This window comes from Canis aureus, chromosome 25, assembly GCF_053574225.1.
Source record: "Canis aureus isolate CA01 chromosome 25, VMU_Caureus_v.1.0, whole genome shotgun sequence".
Lineage (NCBI taxonomy): Eukaryota > Metazoa > Chordata > Mammalia > Carnivora > Canidae > Canis > Canis aureus.
This window is the reverse complement of record NC_135635.1, coordinates 32,048,042-32,073,407: the sequence shown is the minus strand read 5'-3', so window position 1 is coordinate 32,073,407 and position 25,366 is coordinate 32,048,042. Positions and strand designations below refer to the sequence as shown.

Below are 25,366 nucleotides of genomic sequence, written 5' to 3'. Positions count from 1 at the left end.
CAAACTCCTACATTCATAACCAAGGTCACCTTGCCTGTCTCTTGGTGCCCAAGCATGTCTCAAAGACAAATAGGAAGTTCCATTATGAGCAAGGCAGAGCAAGGGTCATTTACATGATAATAAGGAGTGATTTATATTTGAATAGAGTATTCTATAGTTCATTTTGACAGACATCTTTCAAAAACTACACATAAAAACCAAAGGCACATAAATAGTTTGAAAATACACAGCGTGGAAGTAGTTGCCTGAGCTTCTTAAAAGTCACAGATTAGTTACTCATGAATAATTCACACCCTTTAAAAAGTTTACAAGTGAAGGGGGTCAAAGTTACAAATTTTCAGTTACAAACTAAATAAGTCATGGGAATGTAATGTACAGGAAGGTGACTGTGGTTAATACTGCACATCTGAAAGGGTCTAAAAGAGTAGATCTTAGTTCTCATCACAAGAAAAAACCTTGTAACTATGTGTAATGATGGATGTCAACTAGATTTGTTTTGGTGATCATTTCACAATACATACAAATACTGAATCACGTTATACACCTGAAAGTAATATAACTAATATACTGCTATATGACAATTGTATCTCAATAAAAAAAATAATTCAGGAAGGTCCTATTTATTCCCCTCACTTTCTCCAAAGGTAATGTATATATAACTATATTATATAGCTATAGTATGTATCAAAACCAAGAAACTAATATTGGTACAGTTCACAGATCTCATTCAAATTTCACCAGTTTTACAGACACTTGTATGTGTGTGCGCTGGCCCACAAGAACGCTTTTGTGATTCCATGCAGTTTTATCATCCAGGCAGATTTGAGTAACCACCACCACAACCAAGGTATGGAACTGTTTCATCACCACAAAGATTCCTAACATTAGCACTTTTTAATTACACGCTTCGCCCCCTCCCGCACTTCCTACCCATTGCTGGTGAGAATAAAACGGTACAACCACCCTGGAAAGGCTCAACAGTTTCTTTAATAATTACACATTTTAAAAAGTGTATGTTTATAAATGTGTGTAATGTACTGTGATCCCCCTCCTCCCTGACTTCTACATTCCACTGCAGGCATCCGGACAGACTTTGGTATCCAAAGACAGCCCTTGAAATGCATACGAACTGATTTCAAATGCAAAGTGTATATCGTGGTACTATTTCCTCCTGGGTAGGAGTAGGCTGGAGAGACTGGAATCCTCCCCACCAAACACATGTGCCTGCACCACGCGCTCCATCACTACAATCACAACCACCACTTCCCTCCAAGTGTTTCTGGACTTTTACAACCGCAAGTGAGAGCAGATGTAGGAAGATTGAGAGGAGACTGGGATTCAGTCCCCAAGTTGCTCAAGGGAAACCCCCCCGCACAACTCCTGAGTCCCAGAGACTGTGGCAAGGGCTGGGGCGGAGCCTGGAGAGGGGGCTATCCAGGGGAAGAGGCGGCAGCAAACCCTGGTGGGAGGGCTGGAGGCTGCTGTCACTAGAGGAGTCCGCAGCGCAGAGCGCGGGTCCGGTGTGCGGGAGCACCGCGGCGGGCCCGGCGCACGGCCCCGCGGACCCCGCATCTCGGCGGGCAGAGCCTCGCCCACCCCGATCCCCTCCCTCTCCAGCCCGAGCTGCGGAGGAACAGCAGCGCCTGGCACGTCTCTGGAGGACCCCGGGCGCAGAAGAGGAAAGAGAGCAGGCGCCAGGGGGACTGGAACGGCAGCATGCGCCCGCCGGGAGCAGCCTCGGCGCCCACGGTCTGAGGCTGCAGCCTCAGTTCGCCATTGTGAGCTGCGCCGGGGGAGCTCGCACGCGCCTCGGTCCCCCCGGGGCCGCGTCCGCACCGCGATGGGGCACCTGCCCACGAGAACGCGCGGCGGCCGCCGCCTCCTGCCTCTGCTCTGGCTCTTTGTGCTGCTCAAGGTAGGGGAGCCCCCCGCCCTGCTCGCGCCCCAGCGGTCCCGCCCGCGTCCGCGCTCTGCCGGGGGAGGGCGCGCCCCGGGGCGCGAGGGCCCGGCCGCGGGGAGCGCCGGCTGTGCAGCCTGGGCGCGAGCTTTGTTGTCCTTGCATGTGCGTGCTCCGGGCGTTTTTGAGGGATGGGGTGGAAGAACGGGGAAGTTTGCTCCCTCCAGCTTTCCACCTTTGTGCTCTTTTACCACAGCTGGTATCCACATCAAAGGTGGGCTTGTTAGATAGTGTTTCCCTAGGCGGAATGAGGTCACTTTTCCTTCTGGTCACTACTGCACCCCAATGCTGCTTAACCTTACCTCTCTCTCCCCAGTGGTGTGTGTGCGGCTGCTTTGTCTTAATTTACTTTCTGCAGGAATTAGACACCTGGGGCTGAGCTCCCAGTTTGCAAAAAAAAAAAGACTGCCAGGGTGGGTCGTGAGCATGGGTTTCTTTGAATAAGGAGCGTGAGCTTGAACCTGGAGAGGACCCTTCTCCCCAAGTCTTCATCTTCAACCTGATAATTCCCTTTGCAAAGTCGTTAGACTTTCCCCCACCTTATCTACAAAGGCTGGTACCTCTAAATTTAAATGACAGAAAAATCTGTAAAATTAACTTTTTTTGAGTTCTCTTTGGATCATGGTGCTTTAGGCTGTTATTTTGAGAAAAGTGAAAGGGAAGGGAGCTGCTTTAAAAAAAAATCCTAGTTTGACAACGGTACGGCACATAAAATCTTTAAAATAAATTTCAGCTAGATGTTTGGTTGGAAAGTAGTGTGAAGTTGTGAGATCATTGTCTACCACTTGTGTCTTCAGTGTGTCTAGTTTTGTCATACTCCTTCCTCTCCTGGCAAAGTAGAGTGTCGACAGGTGCCTGGGAGCTATCCTTTCAGCACCACCGTGATAGCTACCTTAGAAATAGATGAATCACTAATGGATGCGAATGTTTCCTTACCAAAGAGTCGCTTTCTGCTTACATGCACCATTAATTATGAATGCTTGACAAGGAGATAGTGGAACGGGACCAATGGGTTGAGAACAAGATCAATTTTAAATATTCCATATTTTTATTTATCTTAATGGAAAACAGGAAAATGGTTGCAAGGAACAAGAGCAACTGAATGCATAAATAAAATTCTATATTACACTTAATATGTTTTTACATTTTTTTCTTAAGTTGTAAATAATAATTTTATTTAAAATCTGGTAAATAATAAGCTTGGCCCTGTGTTTTCATTATAGGAGATTGCTCTTTTATTTTTTAAAAATTTTTGAAGATTTTATTTATTTATTCATGAGAGACACACACACACACACACAGAGAGAGAGAGTGGCAGAGACACAGGCAGAGGGAGAAGCAGGGAGCCTGATATGGGACTCGATCCCCGGTCTCCAGGATCACGCCCTGGGCTGAAGGCGGAGCTAAACCTCTGATCCACCCGGGCTGCCCGAGATTGCTCTTTTAGCACACACCACAATTATATTACTTATTGAAGCTTTCTATTAATTTTTTTATTTGTTAAATTATGTCATAACTATTATGTCTATGCAATACTTGTCATGAATCCAAAGTGGGGAACTGCATCACCACACATTTTTCTAAGTAGCAGTTCAGATTTAACATGCATGATATCTGATCCAAACCCAACCTCTAGCACAAACGCAGGTTTTTATATGAATTCTTAATAATGAAAGACAAATTCAGAAATGGTCAAATTATGAATTTGACAGTGGAGATAGAGTGCTGCAATTAAAATGCAATAACTGTGGCAAAACTTTTAACCAAAACTGGATATAGATGTGAGAAATTGCAATCTGTATTGGCAAAATGGTATTTTCAAGACTGTAATAGAGATTCACCCTGTTCCACCACAATAGGTGTATTTTTGCACATTTGCAGATTGGTGTCAATTATGGTTAACTGCATCACATAGTAAATACATGACAAAGCTTGCCATTTAAATAAATATTGTAATGGACAACTAATTTTGTAGAGTAAGTCTTTACCCTTTATTTTATGTAAATGCAGTGTTTGTGTCACCAGGATATAAACTATATCACAGGAAAAAATTATATGTTTATACTTAATACCCATGCGCCTGTCTTCCAGGTATTTCACATATGCTATTTCATTAATTTTATTTTGTTACCATTGACAAAGGATGTTCAAAGTGTCAAATTAAGCACAAGGGATAATGCATTTACATTTAGAAATAGTATATTACATGATAAATTGGGTACATTGTATAATCTCTTTATAATTTGGAAATACGTTTGCATTCAATGTATTGAATAGGTATCAGTAAAGTAGACCTAAAAACAATTCCATTATTAAATAGCACATTGTTGATTGGTTCTCAGTGATAAGATCTCTGCGCTGAGTCAGAAACAAACCATTTATCCAACCTCCCCAAAATCTCTGTAGCTCTCATTATGTCAACAAAACTTTCACTGCTCCATATGAAATATCTCCCATATAAAAATGAAAATTCCTAAGGGCCATACAGTTAGATAAACCAACATGGGAGGCTTGATTTATAGTTTTATCTTTTCCACAAATCAGGAGCAAGCAGCTGGGTAAAAGTGATAGGAAAGTCTGAAAAACTGAATCTGTGTAATTGGCTATAATCAATTTCATTGAGATAGCCTAAATGTGCCTGGCCATGGAAGTCTTTATGTATCATTCCCTATGCATAGCTAAGTGACAGCAACATTGGATCAAGCATCTCAGATTGTCTAAATCATCCACTGTATGTTATGAGGCTAATATCTTCATAATTGATCCTGCATAAGCACAATGTTGATTATGAAATTTTAAAATTTCATATCAATATTGATGGCATATATAAAAAGAGAAAACAAAAGTAGAACTCTATTATCAAGTAGACTGGGAGCCTACTAATCTGAAAGTTTTCTACTCACATATGAATGTGAATGAAGTAATTATCTGATGAGCCTCCCTCTTGTGCATCTTTCCATCCTTCCCAATGAAAACATGTAATTTCTCTCACTTGGCCTATCTTTAATAAACCTCTTCCTGAAAATCGCTTCCTGTCTCAGTTCACTTGATATCAGTATTTTGTCAACTAAGATGCAAATTGTAGAATATGACATCATAGGAATTTAAATTCTGCCTTCCCTGAAATGGTGCTCATTAGTAGTCAAGTGGAATGTTTCACTAAACTCATAGGCTTGGCATGAATCCTTCTTTCTTTCCTTAACCTCCTCTCTATATTTTCTTCTGGGTCTGCTCTTACCTGATATGTAATGAAAGAACATTAAATTTGAAAGAGGCCTTAATTATATTATCTGAAAAGAAGTTTGTGTTTAGTTTTATAAAGCATGAGTGTTATGATGTTGGCCATAGTACTCCTATTTAGGAGAAATATCCACTCTCCAAGGTCTGTATGCTTTTCTCCACTTCCCTGTCTCTCTCTCTGTCTTTCCCTCTCTCCTTCTCCCTCACCCCCTCTCGTTCACACTTGTGTGTGCACATGCACACCAGCACACACAGAAGTTTCACTTCTTTGTGGAGGTTTCATTCACAGTCTATATTATACAATATTGGCCAATGAACCATAACCTTTTCATCTTTCTGAAGCAGCCTAAACCACTCCCTTAGCAATGAAGTTTGCTGTCATTAACTCCTCTGTCAACTGAATCCTTTGATAAATGTTGTTTCAACCTTTAATTTTTATCTTATTTTATTTTCTTTTGTTGCCAACCTTTTAGAGAAACCCTTTCACATATGACATCCCCAGCAAGCTGAAGAAGGTTCACTGGGCTGGGCTCCTACTGAGGATTGGCTAATAGTCCTTCCCACTATACTCATGTTTACTTTTATTCTTTGTTGTGTGAGAGATTGTTTTTATATCAAAGAATAAAAAATTCACACCATACTTCTGCCTCATTTTGGTCCACAAGAAAATACACATCTATATGCATAAGTAATTTAAAATGACGTCAGGGTGGTACTTTATTTTTAAATGTAGCATTTTTAAATGTAGCACTGTTTCTAGCATCTAAATAACCAACCTAAAGGTGTTTTAACTTATAAGCACATTGACTCCTGAGCTTTATGAATATACTTCCAGCTTGAGTCTTGGGAATTTGCAAAGGACCTTTGGTGTTGGTTACAGTTGTGTACTTATTCAAACCATTGTGATTGCTAGCAGTGTAGTTCAGTAGAAGGTTTAACAGGGATGACCACAAATATTTATTTCCAATTTTCTTCTTAATACCTTCTGGTACACAGTTCCAGTGCTGTTGCATTTCCAGAAGCATAGTCCCTATTGCAATGATGAGCTTTACTAAAAAGCACCTGGTATGCTCATTTTATTACTCCAAATAAATGTATTTTTAAAATAAAGGAAAATATATTATAATTTTTGTATTATATATTTATATAATTATATATATTTATTACATAATTTTTGTCTTCCACTGTGCATAGTATGTTAAATTAGGCAAATAATAGAAGCTTCATAAACAATTAAAATTTGCAGCATTATATAGTTTCTGACTGAGAAGTAGTATTTAACACCACTTAAATGGTTCACAAGTAAAGTGAACACATTTTTAAGGAAAACATTATAAAATTATCATTATGTGAATTAAATCATAATTACAATGCAGTCATTACACTTAAGAATAACAAAGTGCTATCAATTCCTTATATAAAGAACTTATTAAAATCATAAATCAAAATACCAGTGTGTTATTTTTCTTCCAAAAATGTAGCACTCTTGGTTGCTGGTTTATTCACCAGTGTTACCTCAGCCGCTATATCGTCAATGAAATAACAGAGTTGAAATAATAGAGGAATTGCTTTCATTACCTCTATATGTGACCTGCAACTTCACCCAATGCCCAGCTATGGAGATCATGTTCTTGCTTTCTCTTCCATATCATCATTCTTCTGTGACCACCAGAACTACAACTGACAAAGATTTTTGCATGCTTCTAATAGAATCTCCCTCTAATTTTTGCCATAACTTGACCCTTGAGGAGGCCTTTTCTGTTCCCTAGTCTTGGTTCTATCCATAGTAGTGTTTAATCTAGGAGCATAAGTCAAAGCCTTAAAGAACTCCTCTTTTTTTTTTAAGATTTTATTTATTTATTCATGAGAGAAACAGAAAGAGAGAGAGAGAGAGAGAGGCAGAGACACAGGCAGAGGGATAATCAGGCAATCAGGCTCCATGCAGGGAGCGCGAGTGGGACTCCATCCTGGGTCTCCAGGATCATGCCCTGGGCTGAAGGTGGCGCTAAACTGCTGACCACCTGGGCTGCCCTTAAAGAACTCTTCTATGATGGCCTCAAATACCCATTGGTATCAGCTCTTTCTGCTGAAATAAATATGTGAGAGAGTTCTTTGTGCTTGTGCCCTTGGTTTGAGGAGCCAAAACAAAGTTAATATGGCACAAGTAGAATGAACAAGAAGGTGAATGGGGTAGGATGAACCTAACAGCAGAATACAGAGACTCATCCTCCTCTCTCCTGCTGCTCCAACAGGTTCAATACTGTTTCTACCAACTATTCAGAACAATATGTAAATAACTTTATTAAGTACTTCTGGTGTAATCTACAATCACTAATTACTCCTAATTAGTAACTTAGTCCTTTCACAAGCTTGTCCTAGATCTCTAGAGTGCTGATCATTAGTTGTTTTTTCCCTTCTGAACATGGCGCTTTCAAATTTATTTCTATAAGTACAACTGTATTTTATCCCAGTGTCAGAAAATCATTCTCAACTCTTTCATTTAGAATCTAATTCTCCAGTAAAAGGTATCTGCTTTCCTAGACATTTCAGTTACCTAAAAGACCAACTCCTTTTACTTCTGAATATATTAAAACCACCTAACAAACAGAGGGTATTTGAAACAAGGTTGTGGTGGTTTCTTGATAAGAAAGGTTTCTCCTGGGATGCCTGGGTGGCTTATAGTTGAGCATCTGCCTTTAGCTCAGGGCATGATGGATCCTGGGATCGAGTTCCGAATTGTGCTCCCCACAAGGAACCTGCTTCTCCCTCTGCCTATGTCTCTGCCTCTCTCTGTGTGTCTCTGGAGAATAAATGAGTAAAATCTTAAAAAAAAAAAAAAAAAGAAAAGTTTGTTCTTACCTTTTTGTCAGGAAATTGAGATGAAAGAGGAAAAAATGATACAAGCTTAGGAAAATGCTTCAGAAACAGAGTTGGAAATAGGACTCTGAGTTTCAGGATTGTCTTACAAATTATAAATATGCATAGTAATTTCTGTAACAAAATGAATATAGGGAAAATTAGGGAATCAAATGAAAAGGTTTGATGAAAACAAATGTATTGCCATCCTTCTATTTATATGCAAATAAATGTATTTCCTTATTGAGTACTCTTCCTTTATTTGGTTTCTCACTCTTCCTGAATAGGAATGCTGTGCAACTCATTTTTTTAACAAAACTGGTCCTATCATAAAGTGAATTAAAACCAAATGAACCTGGTAATTTTTGTACCCTTACTAGCAAATAAAAAGAATTTCTCTACAATGTGAGGGTCCAAAATCAGAATTGTATTTTGTAATACTAATGTATACGTGATTTAAATGATGAATCTGTGCCTTTTTCTGAAGCCCCTCATTTAACTTTTTTTCAGATAAATGAGACTTCGTTTTGTTTTTCTCTTTCTGCCTGCCTATTTTTTTATAATAGATTATTTATGTGTGAGAAATTATCATGGGTCTACCAGGCCCTTAATTCTGTTCCTTCATTATGGCCCTTCCAGTGACCAAGTGAAATGCAGAGAAAATTCTGTCCCTTGTTCCCTTTGCCCTTAACCTGTGTCAGAGGCCATCTATAGTCTTGTGTCCTAATCTAGATTGTGATTCCCTCTTGGGTCCTCCCACAGGAGTTTGTGATTGGCATGTACAAAACCTGATGTTAGAGAATTCATAGAATCGGCAGTGCCCTTTGTATATCTGGTCAGATCTGAGATCTGGTTTCTAACTCCTTTTCTGTTATTTTCCGAAACAGGTTTTCTATTTTGAAACTCTAGCATTACTACCTTTTGGTTCTGGATTTAACTTCTGGTTAATCCCTCCCTAGTGTTTAGTTTCCTTGAAAGAGAATCCGGTAAACTTTTTTAGTTGACCAGTCTTTCCCCAAAGCCAGAACTGTCCCATTGAGACGTTACTTTTCTTCTTCCACACGAAATCTGTCTTTCAGATTCCAGGGTAGTGATTGATTGTCCAATTCCATTCAGTTAATCAAACATTGATTGCATATGTATTGTGTGCCATGAATTGTACTACATGTTATAGGTACAGGAATGGTTAATAGTCAGTTGGATTCTCACAAGTGACATAGTAGGAAAAATGGAAAAAGTCATTAAAATGTAGTGAGATTTTGTTTGTTTAATGGAGGGAACTATGGTAATATGTTAGAGGAGAGACTCGATTTCATGGTTTGGGAAATGATGTCTTAAAAGATGATACCCGAGCTGAGCCTGAGTTAGAAATATGGACATAAAGACAGAGAAAACTGCATGAGCAAAGGACTCAGGTTGCCAAAAGTAAGGCAGAGTTTAAGAAAATACAAGTGTGTACAAAAGGAAAAGGGAGTGATAGATGCCAGATCAGAGAGACTCCTATATGCAGTGCCAAAAACCAGGATCTTTATTTTCTAGGTGAAGAGGATCATTGAAGGCTTAGTCAAGGCTTAGTGGGGTAAGATTTGCATTTCAGAGAGAGCTTTTGGCCTCCTGAAGGTGGAGTGGGCCTGGAAACAGTTCAGCTGCTAGGAGGGTATTATAATGGTCCAATTAAGAGATGACAAATGTTGACCCTAGGGTGATAGGAAAAGAAACTAAAAGAAGAGAGACAATGGCTGTTTTTTTTTTGTTGTTTTTTGTTTTTTTGTTTTTTTTTAAGATTAAAACTAGCTAAATTGACAAGACTGGCTAGATGTGGGGAGCTGAAAAGGGAATTTTCATGCTAATTTCCAGGTAACTGACACCTTTGCCTGAAATATTGCAGTTTTAACAATGTGTACTGGGTAGTGTCCATTCTCTTCCAGCTTAGTTTACCACCTTCTCTGTCAGGCTTCTCTATCTCTACTACTATCCCTGTTCTACACCTTGATTAACAGTCTCTTGATTAAACTTTCTAGGATTCCCTTAAGTGTCCTACTAGGACCTTGACTAATACAGGACAGGATGAATTTAGTGTTGAAGTGCCAACATCTTGAGTTTGAAGTGCCAAAAAAAAAATACGCAAGTTAATAGATATGCGTCTGATGTCCAAGGGAGATGGCAGGCCTGGAGATGTGAATGAAGAAGTCCTAGCAAAGGGGAAGTTTGAGGAAGGGCCGCGAGCCAGGATGGACCTTAGGTATTACTAACATTTAATAAGGAACCTAGGAAGATGAAGAAGAAACAGCCAGAGGTATAAGACGAAAGCAGAATCACGGAAATCTTGGGTCTAGGAAATTCCAAGTGGGCCAATAGCATCAAACACAAGAGAAAGATCTTGTAAGCTAAGATCTGGAAAATATCTTTGGACTGAAAGAAAGATAGATAGGCTGTTGGTCTCTGTGGAGCTTGGGAGAAGCTGAGGAGAAGAGAACCGGTCACTTCATAGCTAAGAAGAGCATAGGCATCAGGGCAGAGACACTTGATTTGAATCTTGGCTCTCTCAGTTGTGCCATTTATCAACAAGCAGGATGTGGAGAGTTATTTCACTTGAGTGGGGGCCCCTTCAGCAGTCTGTTGTATTTATCTCAGAGGATAATTGCTAGGCAGGAATAAGTGAGATAATGATGTAAAGTACTAAAACAGAGCCTAGAATACAGTAAGCACTCAATAAGTGCTATGTAAAAAATTTTTTTTAAAAGAAAGCAAGAAATAGGATGATAAAAATAGCTAAAGCAAAATCAAAGAGTTAGAAAAATAAAAATGTGTTTAGAGCAGCATCTTCCAAAATATGCTCCATAGAACAGGAGAGACTTGCAATGTCAACAGATGTTATTAAAAATAAACACTTCTGTGGTAACATGAATTTGGGTAGTAATCAATTTAACTTTGTGTAAACTGCTATTAGTTAATTAATTATTGTTATTTTTGTACCAGGACTTCTCAGAGCCCCTATTACGTTTTTATTTTAGAACCTCTATTATGTTAATATGCATTGTGTTTTCCAGAAGGGAGATCTAGCATGTAGCATATCCCAAGTTTGACTTGTAGAATTCATTTTCTAAAAATAATTAACGGGAATAGTGATTACACTCTAAGAAACAGTATCTGTGCTTGTACACTAGACACTTCCTTTTTTCCTTTATTACCTTTTTTTTAAATGAGAAATGTAACCTTAATGATAAGAAAAACATAGCAGCAAGATCAATTATAATTTAAATCTCAGAGTCAGAAGAATTTGCATCAAGAAAAGCAACCATTCTCAACTTTCCTATCTGGGATGTTCAAGAAACTCTTAGAAGAAAAAAAAATGTACATATTCTCCTTATTTTATGGATTGTGTTAGCTCTAGTTTTGGTAACTGTATATACCAAAAGGTTCTTTGGTTTTTGGTTATTAAAAAGTGGAAAATTTGGGGCACCTGGGTGGCTCAGCTGGTTAAGCAGCTGCCTTCGTTCAGCTGCCATCAGGTCATGATCCCCAGATCCTGGGATCCAGCGCCGCATCAGGCTCCCTGCTTCAGGCTCCCTGCTTATTGGGGAGTCTGCTTCTGCCTCTGCCCCTCCCCTCTACTCATACTCTTTCTATGGCTGGCTCTCTCTCTCTTATAAATAAATAAAATCTTTTTAAAAAACTAAAAAAATGGAAAACTCATTTTAACCCTATTCTTCAATATGATCATCTTAATATATAACTTGGGAGAACAATATATTTTGTTCAGCATTGTTTGTCTTTAATATTATTGCCAGTTAGTTATAAATGGTGGAATCACTATCAGCAGAGAGGCAGCTATTCCACTTTTAGACATCTGTTTCATTGTTTGGTTGGTTTGGCTTTGAGATGAACTATTTCTGGTCGTAGCTTTCACACATTACTACTATCTCTGTTTTACTTTAGTTGAGCACTATGTTGTGACTGTTCTTGCTTTCTTGCATGTTCTGAGTAACTGCTTGCCAAAGGACCTGACAGGTTATAAAGATAAAATGTGAGAATCTTGTCATCTCTCTGTCCTGTCCTCAGCCGCCCATCATACCACTTTAAGTTTATACCAGCCCCAATTTTCTGCCCGCTACCCTTTTTTCTCTTTCGTGGCCACAATGGCCAGTTGGGTAGAAGGCAGTTCTCATTCTTCCAGTAGAGTCCTGTGGGGAAGGGTTTGAGAATGCTAGCATGAGAAAAATGTACATAATAAGTATTTTATAAATATGGATTTTATTTTATTCCAATCTCTGTTCAAAAGATATTGTCTCAACATGTCGTTCGTAAACAACCAATCTAAAATGTCCCCATCAGGGGTGCTTGCATGGCTCAGTTGGTTAGGAGTTGGACCCTTGATCTCAGCTCAGGTCTTGATCTCAGAGTCATGAGTTCAAACTCTGCGTTGGGCTCCATGCTGGGTGTGAGACCTACTTAAAAAAAAAATCTCCTTAAATTTTACCACTTTTACCCAGGTTTATTTTCTTTAAAGAATGTATAACTCACCACGTGATATTGTACTGGATCTTTATTATTACTTGCTTATCTACTGGAATTCTGGTAGATTCCATGACAGTAAGGACTTTATCCATTTTGTTCACTGCTATATCCCAGCTTCTAGAAGAGCACCTGGACCTTGATAGATATGTAGTAAATACTTGTTGAATAGATGAACAAATGTTGAATGAATAAGTGTGGTGGGAAAGGTCAAGCAGAAGTTATGGGACTGTCTAGAGGAAGAGTACGATGTGAGCATGCCAAGAGAAGGGAGCTGCTACATAGCGGAGACGAAGTAGGAAGGAGGGTCTATCAGGGGAGTGGTGCTGACTGGGGCTTGGGAAGAAGGGGAGTCAGAAGGAAGAGATGGTCTGGAAATGTTGCTTTGTTGATCTTGTGGAGGGAGCAGAGGCTTTATTATAAATGAAAATGAACTCTTTTAGGCACCAAGATAAGTTTCCTCATATTTTTTTCTTGCAATTTCATTAGGTTAGAATACACCACTAAGTATAAATGATATATGTGGCCAAGCAACAGATGGGTTCTCTTGTGTGATGAATTCTCAAATACAGTAAAGTTAAAATTTGGATTTAAAAAAATATTTTACTTATTTATTCATGAGAGACACACAGAGAGAGGCAGAGACATAGGCAGAGGGAGAAGCAGGCTCCCTGCAGGGAGCCTGATGCAGGTCTCGATCCCGGGACCCCAGGATCATGAATTGAGCCAAAGGCATACACTCAACCACTGAGCCACCCAGCTGCCCCCAAAACTTGGATTTTTTTGGATCACTTATTCTCTGTCTTATTCACTATGTGCATAATATACTTTAACTTCTAAAACAAAGAAGCTTCTGAGTTTTTAAAATCTGACAGTATGCTCTTTTCTTGGCTTTACAATTTGAAAATATCAAAATGAAAATAATTTTATAAATAATGTTCTCCCTAATTTTTCTTTTACCTTGCATGTTGATGTACTCAGATTGCCTCTCGACCTCTAAACTCATTTTTTGAAACTCACATAACTAACTGAAGCTAGATGATAAATTATTAATTTTCTATAATACCTAAAACTTATGATTTTCTTTACTCCTAAAAATGATGTTTTTAAATGCAGAGGAGTACCTTATAGAAAAAATTTTAAGTGGATTTTAGAAAATGGATGTCTTTTCGTGTATAAGGTCCCAATGGGTAATTTTATACAGAAATAAATGGTAGTTTTCATACTCAGTTGAAATACTAGGTAATAAATATTTTATTATCCAGAGCACCTGGGTGGTATAGCTGGTTAAGCATCTGACTTAGGCTCAGATCATGATCTCAGGGTCATGAGATTAAGCCCTACCTAGGCTCTGTGCTCAGCTGGGAGTCTGCTTATCCCTCTCCCTCTCCTTCTGACCCTCCCTTGACTCATGAGTGTGCATCCACTCTCAAATAAATAAATAAAATCTTTAATATAAGTAAGTAAATAAATAAATACTTCATTATCCATTATAGGCAGTTAAATGGGATCATTAGTGTTGTAGTCCTTAAAATGCTAGTATATATATACCAAAAACCTGCATTGTCAAGATTTTCAAATGACAAAAACACAAAAGTATGATTAAAACAAATGTTATTACTTATGTAAATCAGTATTTCACAAGAGAATTGAAAGGCATTACATCAGTTTGTAATGTACCAGTCTATATCTATAGTCTACTACTGTGCTGGTAGAGTGTGGAAGTTTGGATTAGTTGGAATTTTTTTCTATTACTTTAAATTTGGTTATATTTGTCAATAAATTAATATATCCTTTATAACTGAGGAAAATTGTGGTCAGATATGTACTCACATACATGGCTAAATCACAATTCTGTGATTAATAAATTTCCTTAAGAGTAATAATCTGCTTTTTAAAATATCAAACCAAGGTTTCTGGAAACCTTTAAGAACACATTTATATGAGTCTCTTTCTGTTTTGCATGGTGATGTCAGAATTAGACTACATCATCCTTTCTCTTAGATAAACCAGGAATTTCTTATTTAAGTCAAGTTGGTGGCCCATAAAATAGACATTCTAGTGATATTGCTATGGCATTTTTATTTACTTTGACTTTGTGTTGAAACCTAAAGTATAGTCATAAAATCAGAGTGTTCTTGCCAAATACTGCAAAGTAAAAACATCATTTTTACAATAAATGCCAATACCATTATCATAAGAAATGCATTATTACTTGGATGCACTTAAAATTCCTAGATTTTATCTAGGAAGAAAAATTGGCTTCTTAAGTTTCTGAACAAGTTGATTAATAAGGTGAATAATAAAAAGCCAAGGGAGTTCTATATTGTCTGTAATGTATTATTAAAAAGTGAGTCATGTGGTCCTCCCTTAAAGGATTATAGAAAAATTCTATATATACATATGAAACGTATCGGTACAATAGAGTTATTTACATATAGACATAGTGATGAGATGTGGCCAGGTTCATTTTTTCATCATCACAGAGAAATTCCTCTGCAGTTTCCCCTAATTTATACTTTTTAATTAGTCTCTTGGAAATGAGTACAGACCTCACTCAAAATTGTTAGGTACTTGGGATTTGTAATATGGAAATTCTAGTGTTATCAAAACTGTGTTAAAATGATTGCAAAGGCTTAGAATTAAGTATTATGGACTTAATCCTAAAAACAGCTTATCACTTGCTTCTTTTTAATTAGCTGAAACTGTTAAATCTGCTAAAAATCAGCCATTCTTTAGTGGAGCTCCATGTTGCTTCCTTGAATTCATTTTTTTTTTTTTTTGCATTTTTGTAACTAACAAAGGACATCTGTATCTTTAAGTCTGTTTTCATCTGAGTGATGCACCATCTTCTTATTTATTTATTTTTTTGAAGGCTAATTGGGGAACCTAATGAGAATCTTTCTATTGAAATTCTTGTTGCTGTGCGGAGGCCTTCAATTAGCCTTTTACTCCGTGGCTTCTGGAGGTTCTAAAGAAAAGAGTTCTTAATCTGAAATCTCTAAGTAAGTATGAATTCAGGTTTGCATTGTCATACACAAGAATTTTATAATAATGGATTAAGAATTCGGAAATTAATACATGTTCACTGAGGAAACTGTGTCAAGTACAACATGCAGAAAAAGAAGAAAGCAGTCATTCCTACACACTCTATTCCAAAATAACCACCATCTGGGGATATAGCATTCCAAATTTTTCCCAATGTCTGTGCATCTAAGTATGTTAAAAAAAGTATCAAGTTATCCTACTATTTTAGCATACTCTTTTCACCTAAATGTGTTATGATAATTTTTTCAAGCATTTCAGTCCTCTGCAATTTAAGAAATTAGTCCATAGGTCTTTGGGTCATTTGTATTCAATTCCCAATTATATTTGCTTTAGTTAAGGATGTATATAATTATACATGTTGATTATGACCACAAAGTGTTGGGGAGTGTCACCTATATGTATGTCTCTCACCACTGTGACTATTTAAGAATTAATCACCTAGAGGAGTGCCTGGATGGTGCAGTCCATTAATTGTCTTGACCCTAAATTTAGGCTCAGGTCGTGCTCTTGGGGTTTTGAGATTGAAGCCCTGCATGGAGCTCCACATTAGACTCAGAGTCTGCTTGAAATCTTCGCCCTCTGTGCTTCCCCACCACACTCTCTCTCTCAAATAAATAAATCTTAAAAAAAAAAGAATTAATCACATGGAAAAACTTCAGATGCTATATTTATTATCCACTTATCCATAGCTAAATACTATGCATAAAAAATTTAAGAATATAGACTTTTTAGTCAAAAAGATGTAGAATTTCTGATCTTTTTATAGCAGACACAAATTACAGTAACTGCCCAGATCACCATTCCTTCCATGGCCAAGTCTGCCATCTTCTGCACCACCTGTCCTCCTTAGAGGAAACCTCCTTCTTTCTGATCCATATGTGCTAAAAGGTAATACCATCCTCCTACTTGGCTTCAATGCCCTGAATAGGGTGCTCTGTCAAGAGGATGAATACCTGACTGAAGATAAGCTCATTTGGGGATTGTGCCTCACTAACCATCATCTTTGAGATTAGCATTGATCTAAGCCAAACCTATCAGAATATATCCCTGTAAGTATTTTCAAACTGGCAATGGTAGGGAAGAGTCCTCCCCTCTCAGTTGTGGGGCTATGACAGGAGCTAAAACACACGCTGCTAAGACATGAGCTTGGAAGCTGTCCCCAACCATAAAACTGACTCACAAGAAGACATTTTCTATTTTTATTTTTTTTACAATGTAATTTCTTTTTTTCCCTAAGTTTTTATTTAAATTCCAGCTAGTTAACATACAGTGCAGTATTAGTTTCAGGAGCATAATGCACAGTAATTCAACACTTCCATACATCACCCTGCACTCATCAGGACAAGTGCCCTCCTTAATCCCCTTCACCTATTTCACCCAACCCCCACCCCACCCCTCTGGTAACTATAAGTTTGTTCTCTATGATTAAAAGTCTGGTTCTTTCTCTCTCTCTCTCTCTCTCTCTCTCTCTCTTTCTCTTATTTTTTCCTTTGTTTCATTTCTTTAAAGTTTTTTTTTTTTAATTACTTATTCATTTGAAAGAGAGAGAGAGAGAGAGAGAGAGAGAGCAGCCAAGCATGAGTGGTGGGGAGAGCAGAGGGAGAGGGAGAAGCGGACTCCTCACTGAGCAGGGATTCCCAAGACCTGGAGATCATGACCTGAGCTGAAGGCAGACACTTAACCATCTGAGCTGCCCAGGAGCTCTGTTTGTTTCATTTTTTACACTCCACAAATGAGTGACATTTTTTGACTGAAAAGGAGGAAGAAACAGTAGAGACTTCAGCAAGACTTTCTTTGCGAGACTATCTCATTTCTCAGACTCCAAAGAGTCAATCCATAGGTACTCAAAAAGATTATTAAACAGCAATCTACTAACACATTCATGGTTGTCAAGGGTTAAAGATTAGGGGTCGTGAGGGGAGAGGTATAAATGGCTACTAAGGGTTAGCATGAGGGAGCCTTGTGATAATGGAGAGTTGTATATCTTGATCGTGGTGGTAGTTACATTAAGTTATACTTGTGATAAAAGTGTGTAGGTCTTTACATACTCATATACAAATAAGAACATAGTAACTGTGAAATCTGACTAAATTCTATGGATTGTACCAATGTCAATTTCATAATTTGAATATTTTCTTCTTTGGATATGCAAAACGTCAACATTGGAGGGGGCAGGGTGAAAAGTGCCTGAGACCTTCATGTACATTTCTTTGTGACATTCTATAAATCTGTAATTTTCTCAAACAAAAAAGTTTTAAAAACTTTAGTAAGTTCCTTCCTTCCTTCCTTCCTCCCTCCCTCCCTCCCTCCCTTCCTTCCTCCCTCCCTCCCTTCCTTCCTTCCTTCCTTCCTTCCTTCCTTCCTTCCTTCTTCCTTCCTCCCTTCCTTCCTCCCTCCCTCCCTTTCCTGTGCCTGGCACTTTGTTAAGTATTTCAACTGACTAGTTGACAGATAGAGCCTCTTTCTTATGAGGACTGTCTCAGAAATACAATCATTATACTTGCTGGGAAAGTAAAGATATCTAAGCAAACATGAAAAAGTCAGGAAAATACCCAAGGACCTCTATAAAGGGACATTAGCCACAGACTCAAATGCATTATAAGAAAGGTTGAGTATTGAACTACATTCTTACAAGATTTATCAATTGAGTTCTCTAAAGGATTACAGGTTATTGGCCCTTTTGTAATTCCAAGAACACCAATGTGAGAGACAATATTTTAATGACTCATCAGGAAACAGTTAAAATGGAATGATGGAAATTACCATTTGGGGAAGTAAGGATAAAATACTTTTCTTGATTGCTAAAGCTATAGCATTCTTCCTTTCCTTTACTTGTTATTAAGTAATGTATCTGGAAATAATATACACAAGTTAAGATGAAATAGAAAGTGTAAGACAAGCTTACGAGGCTTGAGTAAGATAAGGGGGGATGAATGAAGGAATAGAAAGGTGAGTAGGTTTTTCACTCTTTCAACCAATCAATCACCAAACATATTAAACTGGACATGTAAGAAAGGTGCTGTGCTCATCGTTTTTAAGAATGTAGAACAAAGTTATGCCCTCAGGAAGTCTGTAATGTAAAGGGAAATAATATATAGCAAATTGGAAGGCAATATGTGACTTACTCTTGTAAGAGACTCCTGAAGTAGTCATACATTTATTTGCAAATGAATGAGACAGAGGACCATATGCAGCAAAGTGCACTTGCATTCAGATAAGAGACAGAGTACTTAGGCTTGCAGGAGCACTAGGTTCATGAAGAAGACATTTTAATCTGAATCTGGTCAGATAGAGTTAGATAGATAGACGAGGGTAAGGAAAACATTCCTTACCAGGTTGGAGAACCTTTGGAACAAAAGTAGAAATGTGAGAAAATGTAGGCTCTGTTTAGGGGCTGGGGTAAAATAGGGTGAATGGATTAAGGTCCTAAGGAGGCTGAGTGGCTGGAGGTGAGGTGGAAAAGGCAGCTCCGCCCAGCCTACGAGCTGCCTATTCATAACCTCTGTACAATAGTGCTACAAAGGCAAACATTAAAATGAGTTTTAGCTCAGCAGTGGTGTGCAGGAAAAAAATTATCATACCTCATTTTAGCTTTAATTGCTTTTATAACTCTGAATTTGCTGGTAAATGCAAATACTTAATTCTAAATACGTGTGCTCTGTCTTAATTAGATAAAATAATCCTCTGTTGGTTGGGTAGTTCAGTAAATTAGTCCCTAGGCTTAAACTCCCCTGGATCATGTTGTTTATGCATTAATCTGTATGCACTCTTAGAGATAAATGGAAAATAAGTGGATTTTTTCAGAGACAAGTTGTAACTGTCAGCATACTTTTTTCAACCTTAGAAATAAAATAGCCAGTTGGTTTACCAACAAAATGAGTTTATTCAGGAATAGCAGAGGAATTGCAATTTGGGATACGCACACTATGCCAAACCACAGGCAAGTATGGAGAACAAAGGAGAGAAGTATTCTTTTACAGAGGAAAGAGGAATTTGGGAGGGGCTTCTGAAAGAGAAGGTAAGATTTTGGGGTTGTGGAGGCTTCTCATTGGCTGAATTGTGGGGGTTCTCATTGGCTGGGTGTTGCTGAGTGAGAAGAAGATCTTCCCTCCTCCTCCTGGGGTAGTAAAGTAAGCTGCTTCTTATCAAGTTATGTAAAGTTAGCCTAAAGGAGCGCTACATGCATCAGGGCTCCCCCTTCAGGACCTCCATTTTGAATGAGATTTTCTTTTACTTAGTTTCACACTTTCAAATTTATATACTCTGCATGTGACTAAAAATTGCCATGTTTATTATAAAAATTATAATTCATATACATAGTCTGTCATACTTGTAGACTCTCTTCTACAGTTTTAAAACTACAAGTAAAAACTACATTCTGCTAGACACAACTGAGTAAATCTCTCTACCACATATATACAAACATCTTACCAACTCAGCAATCAAGGTCCTACCAACAGTGCCACCCACATTTGTTTGTAAGGTGTATCCAAAAAGAAGCAACCTGTGCAGGTATCTCTGGCAGAAACAAAAAGATATGTTTTCAGAAAGCTCACCGTCTTACTGGAAATGATGGCGGTGATGCTGACAATCACTCTGACTTATTGAGGGGCTGCTGATTATTGGGGACGGTTGCAGGGACTTTACATGCATGATCTCATTGCATCCTTAGATAATCCTGTAATCAGCAGCAGTATTTTAATAATGAGTCAGCTGAGTTTCAGAGAAGTATTTAAGGAGGTAGGAATGAAACCATAAGACCTACAGCTGCATCATACCAATTTGTGTGAAAGCTCTGACATGGCTTCTGTTTCTTCGTTCACTAACTTATACCTTCTGTCTCTTCCTCTTAAGAGAGCAATATCCTGAGACATGGGAGACTGAATCAGTTTCTAAGTCATTGGTGGGGATTCCCATTTGGAAAGAAGTGGGGTACAGGTTTCTGCTGGAGACAGTTGGTTCCTGCTCACCCAGAAATCTTTCTTGCAGTTTCTCCTTTATGTCGGTCAGCCTGTCAGTCATATGTTCCACCTTCAGTTTAATGGACCAGGGGCTTCTTCACTTTGTTAGATAATTGGACAGGGACAAATATAATGCAAATGTTAATGTGGAGAGCTCATACCTTCAATTTTTGTACCGACCATTTAAAATCAATGATATAAGCACCCAGGAAGATTTATGCCCTGACTTTGGAAGCCTACAGGAGCTTCTGTGGCTTACTGGCTTTGTGTAGCATCTACACCTCAGACAGGCCTTTCCCCCCAAGAAAGATACCACCTGGACAAAAACAATTTTAACACTAATGTCTTCCTTTTGATTGCATTAGATTTGCAAATTAAACAGATTAATGGTGGTATTCTGTGTTCCTCTCAGCTCTTCTGTTTAATGCTCTTATCTGACAAAGTGTAAATAGAAGACATAATTAATTACTCATGACTTGCGTGTCAAGTTGCATAAAAAATTACATCCCCAAGACACCCATTATTACATATCTGACTGTTCTGTGAAATTGGTTTTGTAAAGAAAAAGCATACCTGAAGATAAGAGTTTTGTTTGTTTTTAGCTTTCTATTTAATTTACTAGAGTATCTGAAAAAGGAAAAAGGATTTTTTTTTCTCCAAAAAAATAAAACATTATTTTAAGGAGCTTACTTCATTTGCCCAAGGATGTGTTATTTTTGCTTTTTTATATTTTTCTGTCTGGTTATGAGATACTAAGCTCTGTATATGAAAATTATAAAAATGATGATGCTGGGGTGTCTCAGCCCGTTAAGTGTCTGCTTTCGGCTCAGGTCATGATCCCAGGGTCCTGGGATTGAATACCATGTCTGGCACCCTGCTCAGTGGGGAGTCAGCTTCTCCCTCTGCCTCTTGGCTGCTCATGCTCTCTCTCTCTCAAATAAATAAAATCTTTAAAAAAAATGATGATGCTTGCATAGAAGGACCCAGAATATGACTATTAATGCTTTAGAATATGTCCTGCTGAGAAATTATTAACCAAGTACACTGAGCCATACCATCCCCTCCGTAAATTATCAGAACCTTGAGCTGAGAAGTGTACTACCGTAGCTGAAAATAAACTAGAATAATTGTTCAGCCATTTCTTCTGTCTCATCTGTTTGAGTTGATCTGAATGAAATGAGGTCTGTGCTTTAACTGGAGAGCTCAGCATTTCAGATTTAGCTCTCAATCTGTTTTATGATAATTTCTGAAGGAACAGACTGCTCATGACAAAATGTGCTGTACTATTATTAAAGGTGTCCTGCCTTTAGAGATTTCTACCACTTTGAAGCAAAATGATGGGAAGATTTTTGAATGAGCATATTTTCTAAAGTTTTTAATATTTAATAAAATGTAATAGGTATCTCAAGTTGGAGAAAACCAAGTACCTGATGGAAAAAAAATGTTAGGGTTATCAGTGAAACAAGGCAGCATAGAGGAAAGATTACTTGCTCACAATCACTTACTCACTTTACCCCTCTGTAAAAATGAAAATTATAATCTCTTCTACCTCACGGGATTACAGTGCAATCTAAATGAGGTAATCTCTGAAAGGACTTTGTAAATTGTAAAGTACAATTTACATATGTGATATTATTATATTGAAAATGATTATATCTCCTGTTTCATTTGCTCTGATACACGTTTTCTTCTTTCACATTTATGTGTATCTGTCCACGTGGTTAGTGGGTGTCATGGAGGGCTATACTTAATACTGTAGTATGTTCTTTTGCTTTTTAAAAAATAAAATTTGCCCTATCCAAGTTAATTTGGGGGCATCTATAATCACAGCTTGATTATATGACTGGTATAATTTAATACATAAAATTTATTAAATATATATGTCTAATAGCAAGACATTTTCATGTCAGCTCTGCCTCTTGTCTACTCATCAGATCATTCAATAAAAAAGGATTGTTTTTATCTTACTTTGTACAGGTAATACTGTCAAGCATTCTATTCATACAGTATTTATGTATATGATCACTACTCATCTTTCATATGTTATATTCCAACTTCATTCATTCATTCTTTGCATGAACATTTATTGAGCAACAATTATATGCTAAATCCTTTGGAATCATTCATTGTTTCTTTAGGTTTCACTCATCTGTAGGTATAAATTGGTACATATTTACAGTAACTCTTAGTATAAAGCAGTTGGCCACATCAGCACACGTGAGGCAACAGTCTTCTTCTTCTGAAGTGCCCACTTGGATATTTCTCAGACTATCTAGTGGGGCATTTGCTACAGAACCCCAGTTCCTCTGGCTGCTACCTCCGCCCTTCCAGGCCCTCTGTTCCCCTATTAGATGCACCCCCACCAACTCCACTAGGTGCTTACTATTCCTGCAACCTCAACACCTTCTCTGCCTCACTCAACAATTTCTGTCTCCGTGATAATGGATTTTTTACTTGGTCAAGCTTGTGTTTTGGTTTTGGTTTTTCCCCTCAGAGCTTGTTAGCTGTGAGCCTGTGGATTTCTGGAATTCTTGTGTCACTAATTCTTCAAGCAGTGTGGATTCCATTTAGACAGAAACTGAGATCTGATGACCCTTCCATCCCATAACACTACAGGAGCAAAAATTAATTATCTAATTTGATCTGCCTCTCCTTTACCTCGTCTACTTTCTAGTCAAGTCAAATAAACTGGTGGACAGTGAAATAATCAAATGCTTAATAGCATGCAGAAAGATAAACAAACAAACATGAAGACAACTTAACTACAAAGAAAGAAGAAAAGTTGTGTTAAGTACGTTCTGTATTATGGTCTTTATAAAAATATGGGCTCTTAAATTGAATGTGAAAATAGATACAAAGTCAAAATTTAACTCATATTTGATACTCTGCCCCAGGTATTTATTTCTCAATTACTCTATAGTTGGGATATTACAAATTATTAAAAGCCCTATTTATCTCAAAAGTATTTGCAATTTACACTAATTATCCCAAATAAATAACCACTCTACATGAATTCAAAATTAAAATTTAAAAAAAAGCTCTATTGTCGACATGAATATACCCTAAATTGAAGAAGAATTTTATGTGAATCTATATAATCATTATCATGTTCTCACTAGAATAGAATAAAATAAATAAAACATGAAAACCAGGCTCTATTTCTTGAAAAAAAAAAGAAATTTACACCATTTTGAAATTCCTACTTCTAATTATTGTTAATGTTAAAAAATCCCAGAGTTATGGAAATATTGAGAATATGTTATACTTTAAATGTAATACTTGCTGATGACATCATTTGAAGAATCATTAGTGAGCATAACCCAAATGGTTCTAAAATACATTTATTTGGAAATTTAAATTCAAACAGCAGATCATCTTCCAGTATTTCACAAACATGGCACTGATTTTTTTAGAGCATGCTTGTCCAAAGGAATAAATCAGGATAACCAAGCTCCACTGGACCTCCCTCTATAGAAGTCTTATAAATCTTGGATATGTGCAAATAAATCAATGAAAATAATATCAGTTTCTTCCTTTTAACTCAGTAAATTAAGATTAATAAAACACCTATTAAAAGAGACAAAAGCAAATGTAGGAAATATTATTGAAGTGGTTTCATATTACAAATTAAAACTATATATGATCTTTCAGATCATACAAAATCCATATAACACTTCCTTAATGAAGTTTTCAAAATACAATGTGAAAAAATGGGTTTTAAGTTTGTGATTTCATGGCTCTTTTCATATGCTGATCTCAGTTCAATATCAAGTCTCTCTCTTTTCACAAACCATCTGGGAGATTGACAAGTTGCATCTCACCAGATGGCCTAGCATACCAACCTCTCACTTCCATGGCACCATACCTCCACGATAAATCCTGGAATGCTTTGATACAACATTTTTACTCAGGAAGGATTCCACAGCTCATGGCGTTAAGGGCCAGTTCACCACTACCCACCTCATTTCTCAAGGTTGAGACTGGATATGATTTCCACAAGTGCCAAGGTGTTCTAGGACACAGAAGAATTGATTCCAACTGTATACACCCACCAGCCTCCTATTTTCCTATCTTTCTACAATTTCTTTTCCTGCCCCATCTTTCCCTCTCTACTCCTTGCCCTATACTTTTAGGATTTACACTTTATATAGAGAGAGCCTCCCTCTTTCTTCCTCTTTTCTTTTATATAAATCATTGGGGGATATACATTAAAGCATCAGAAAATAACTACACAGTTTTCAGTTCTGGAAGTGAGGGGCACAGGTCATATCTTTCTGAATCTAGCATGCAGTCTGTTTATATTTTGTAGTGAGAAATTTAATTGCCTGTGTCATTTTATAGAATAACTTCATGTTGCAAAGTTATTGGCTGTGACTAGGCTTTCAAGGTCTTTCTACCTTTCTTTTGTCTTTATAAATAATAGGGAGGTTCTAGAGAAGTCATGAAGGACAAGGAGGTGGAAACGGCTTTTTTTTCCCCCTTATAACTTAGAGATCAAATCTGACTTCAATTTTTCCCCCATTCCCTTCCCTCTCTCTTCTGAACCCTTCTCACAAGTTTTATAAGTTCTTCCATCCCCTTAGTATTACAGAGTATGTGTGAATCACAAATGTCTACACAGGGACTCCTGGGTGGCTTGCTCAGTGGTTGAGCATCTGCCTTCGGCTCAGGGCATGATCCAGGGATCCCAAGGTCCAGTCCCATATCGGCTCCCCTCTGTCTATGTCTGTGTTTCTCATAAATAAATAAATAAATAAATAAATAAATAAATAAATAATCTAAAAAAGAA

The 25,366-nt window shown here is 37.7% G+C and overlaps 1 protein-coding gene across 3 annotated transcripts in view; it reads left to right on the top strand.

The window, feature by feature from the left end:
- Positions 1 to 1,281: 1,281 nt before the first annotated feature.
- PTPRO (protein tyrosine phosphatase receptor type O) overlaps positions 1,282 to 25,366 on the top strand; it is a 239,816-nt gene continuing 215,731 nt past the window's right edge. The window contains exon 1 of one of the 3 annotated variants that reach the window (XM_077870947.1): positions 1,282 to 1,915. In XM_077870947.1, coding sequence (XP_077727073.1) covers positions 1,841 to 1,915 — 75 coding nt within the window. In that variant the 5' untranslated portion in view covers positions 1,282 to 1,840. The remainder of the gene's footprint in view (positions 1,916 to 25,366) is intronic. The other 2 variants (XM_077870946.1, XM_077870948.1) reach the window with 2 other exon arrangements.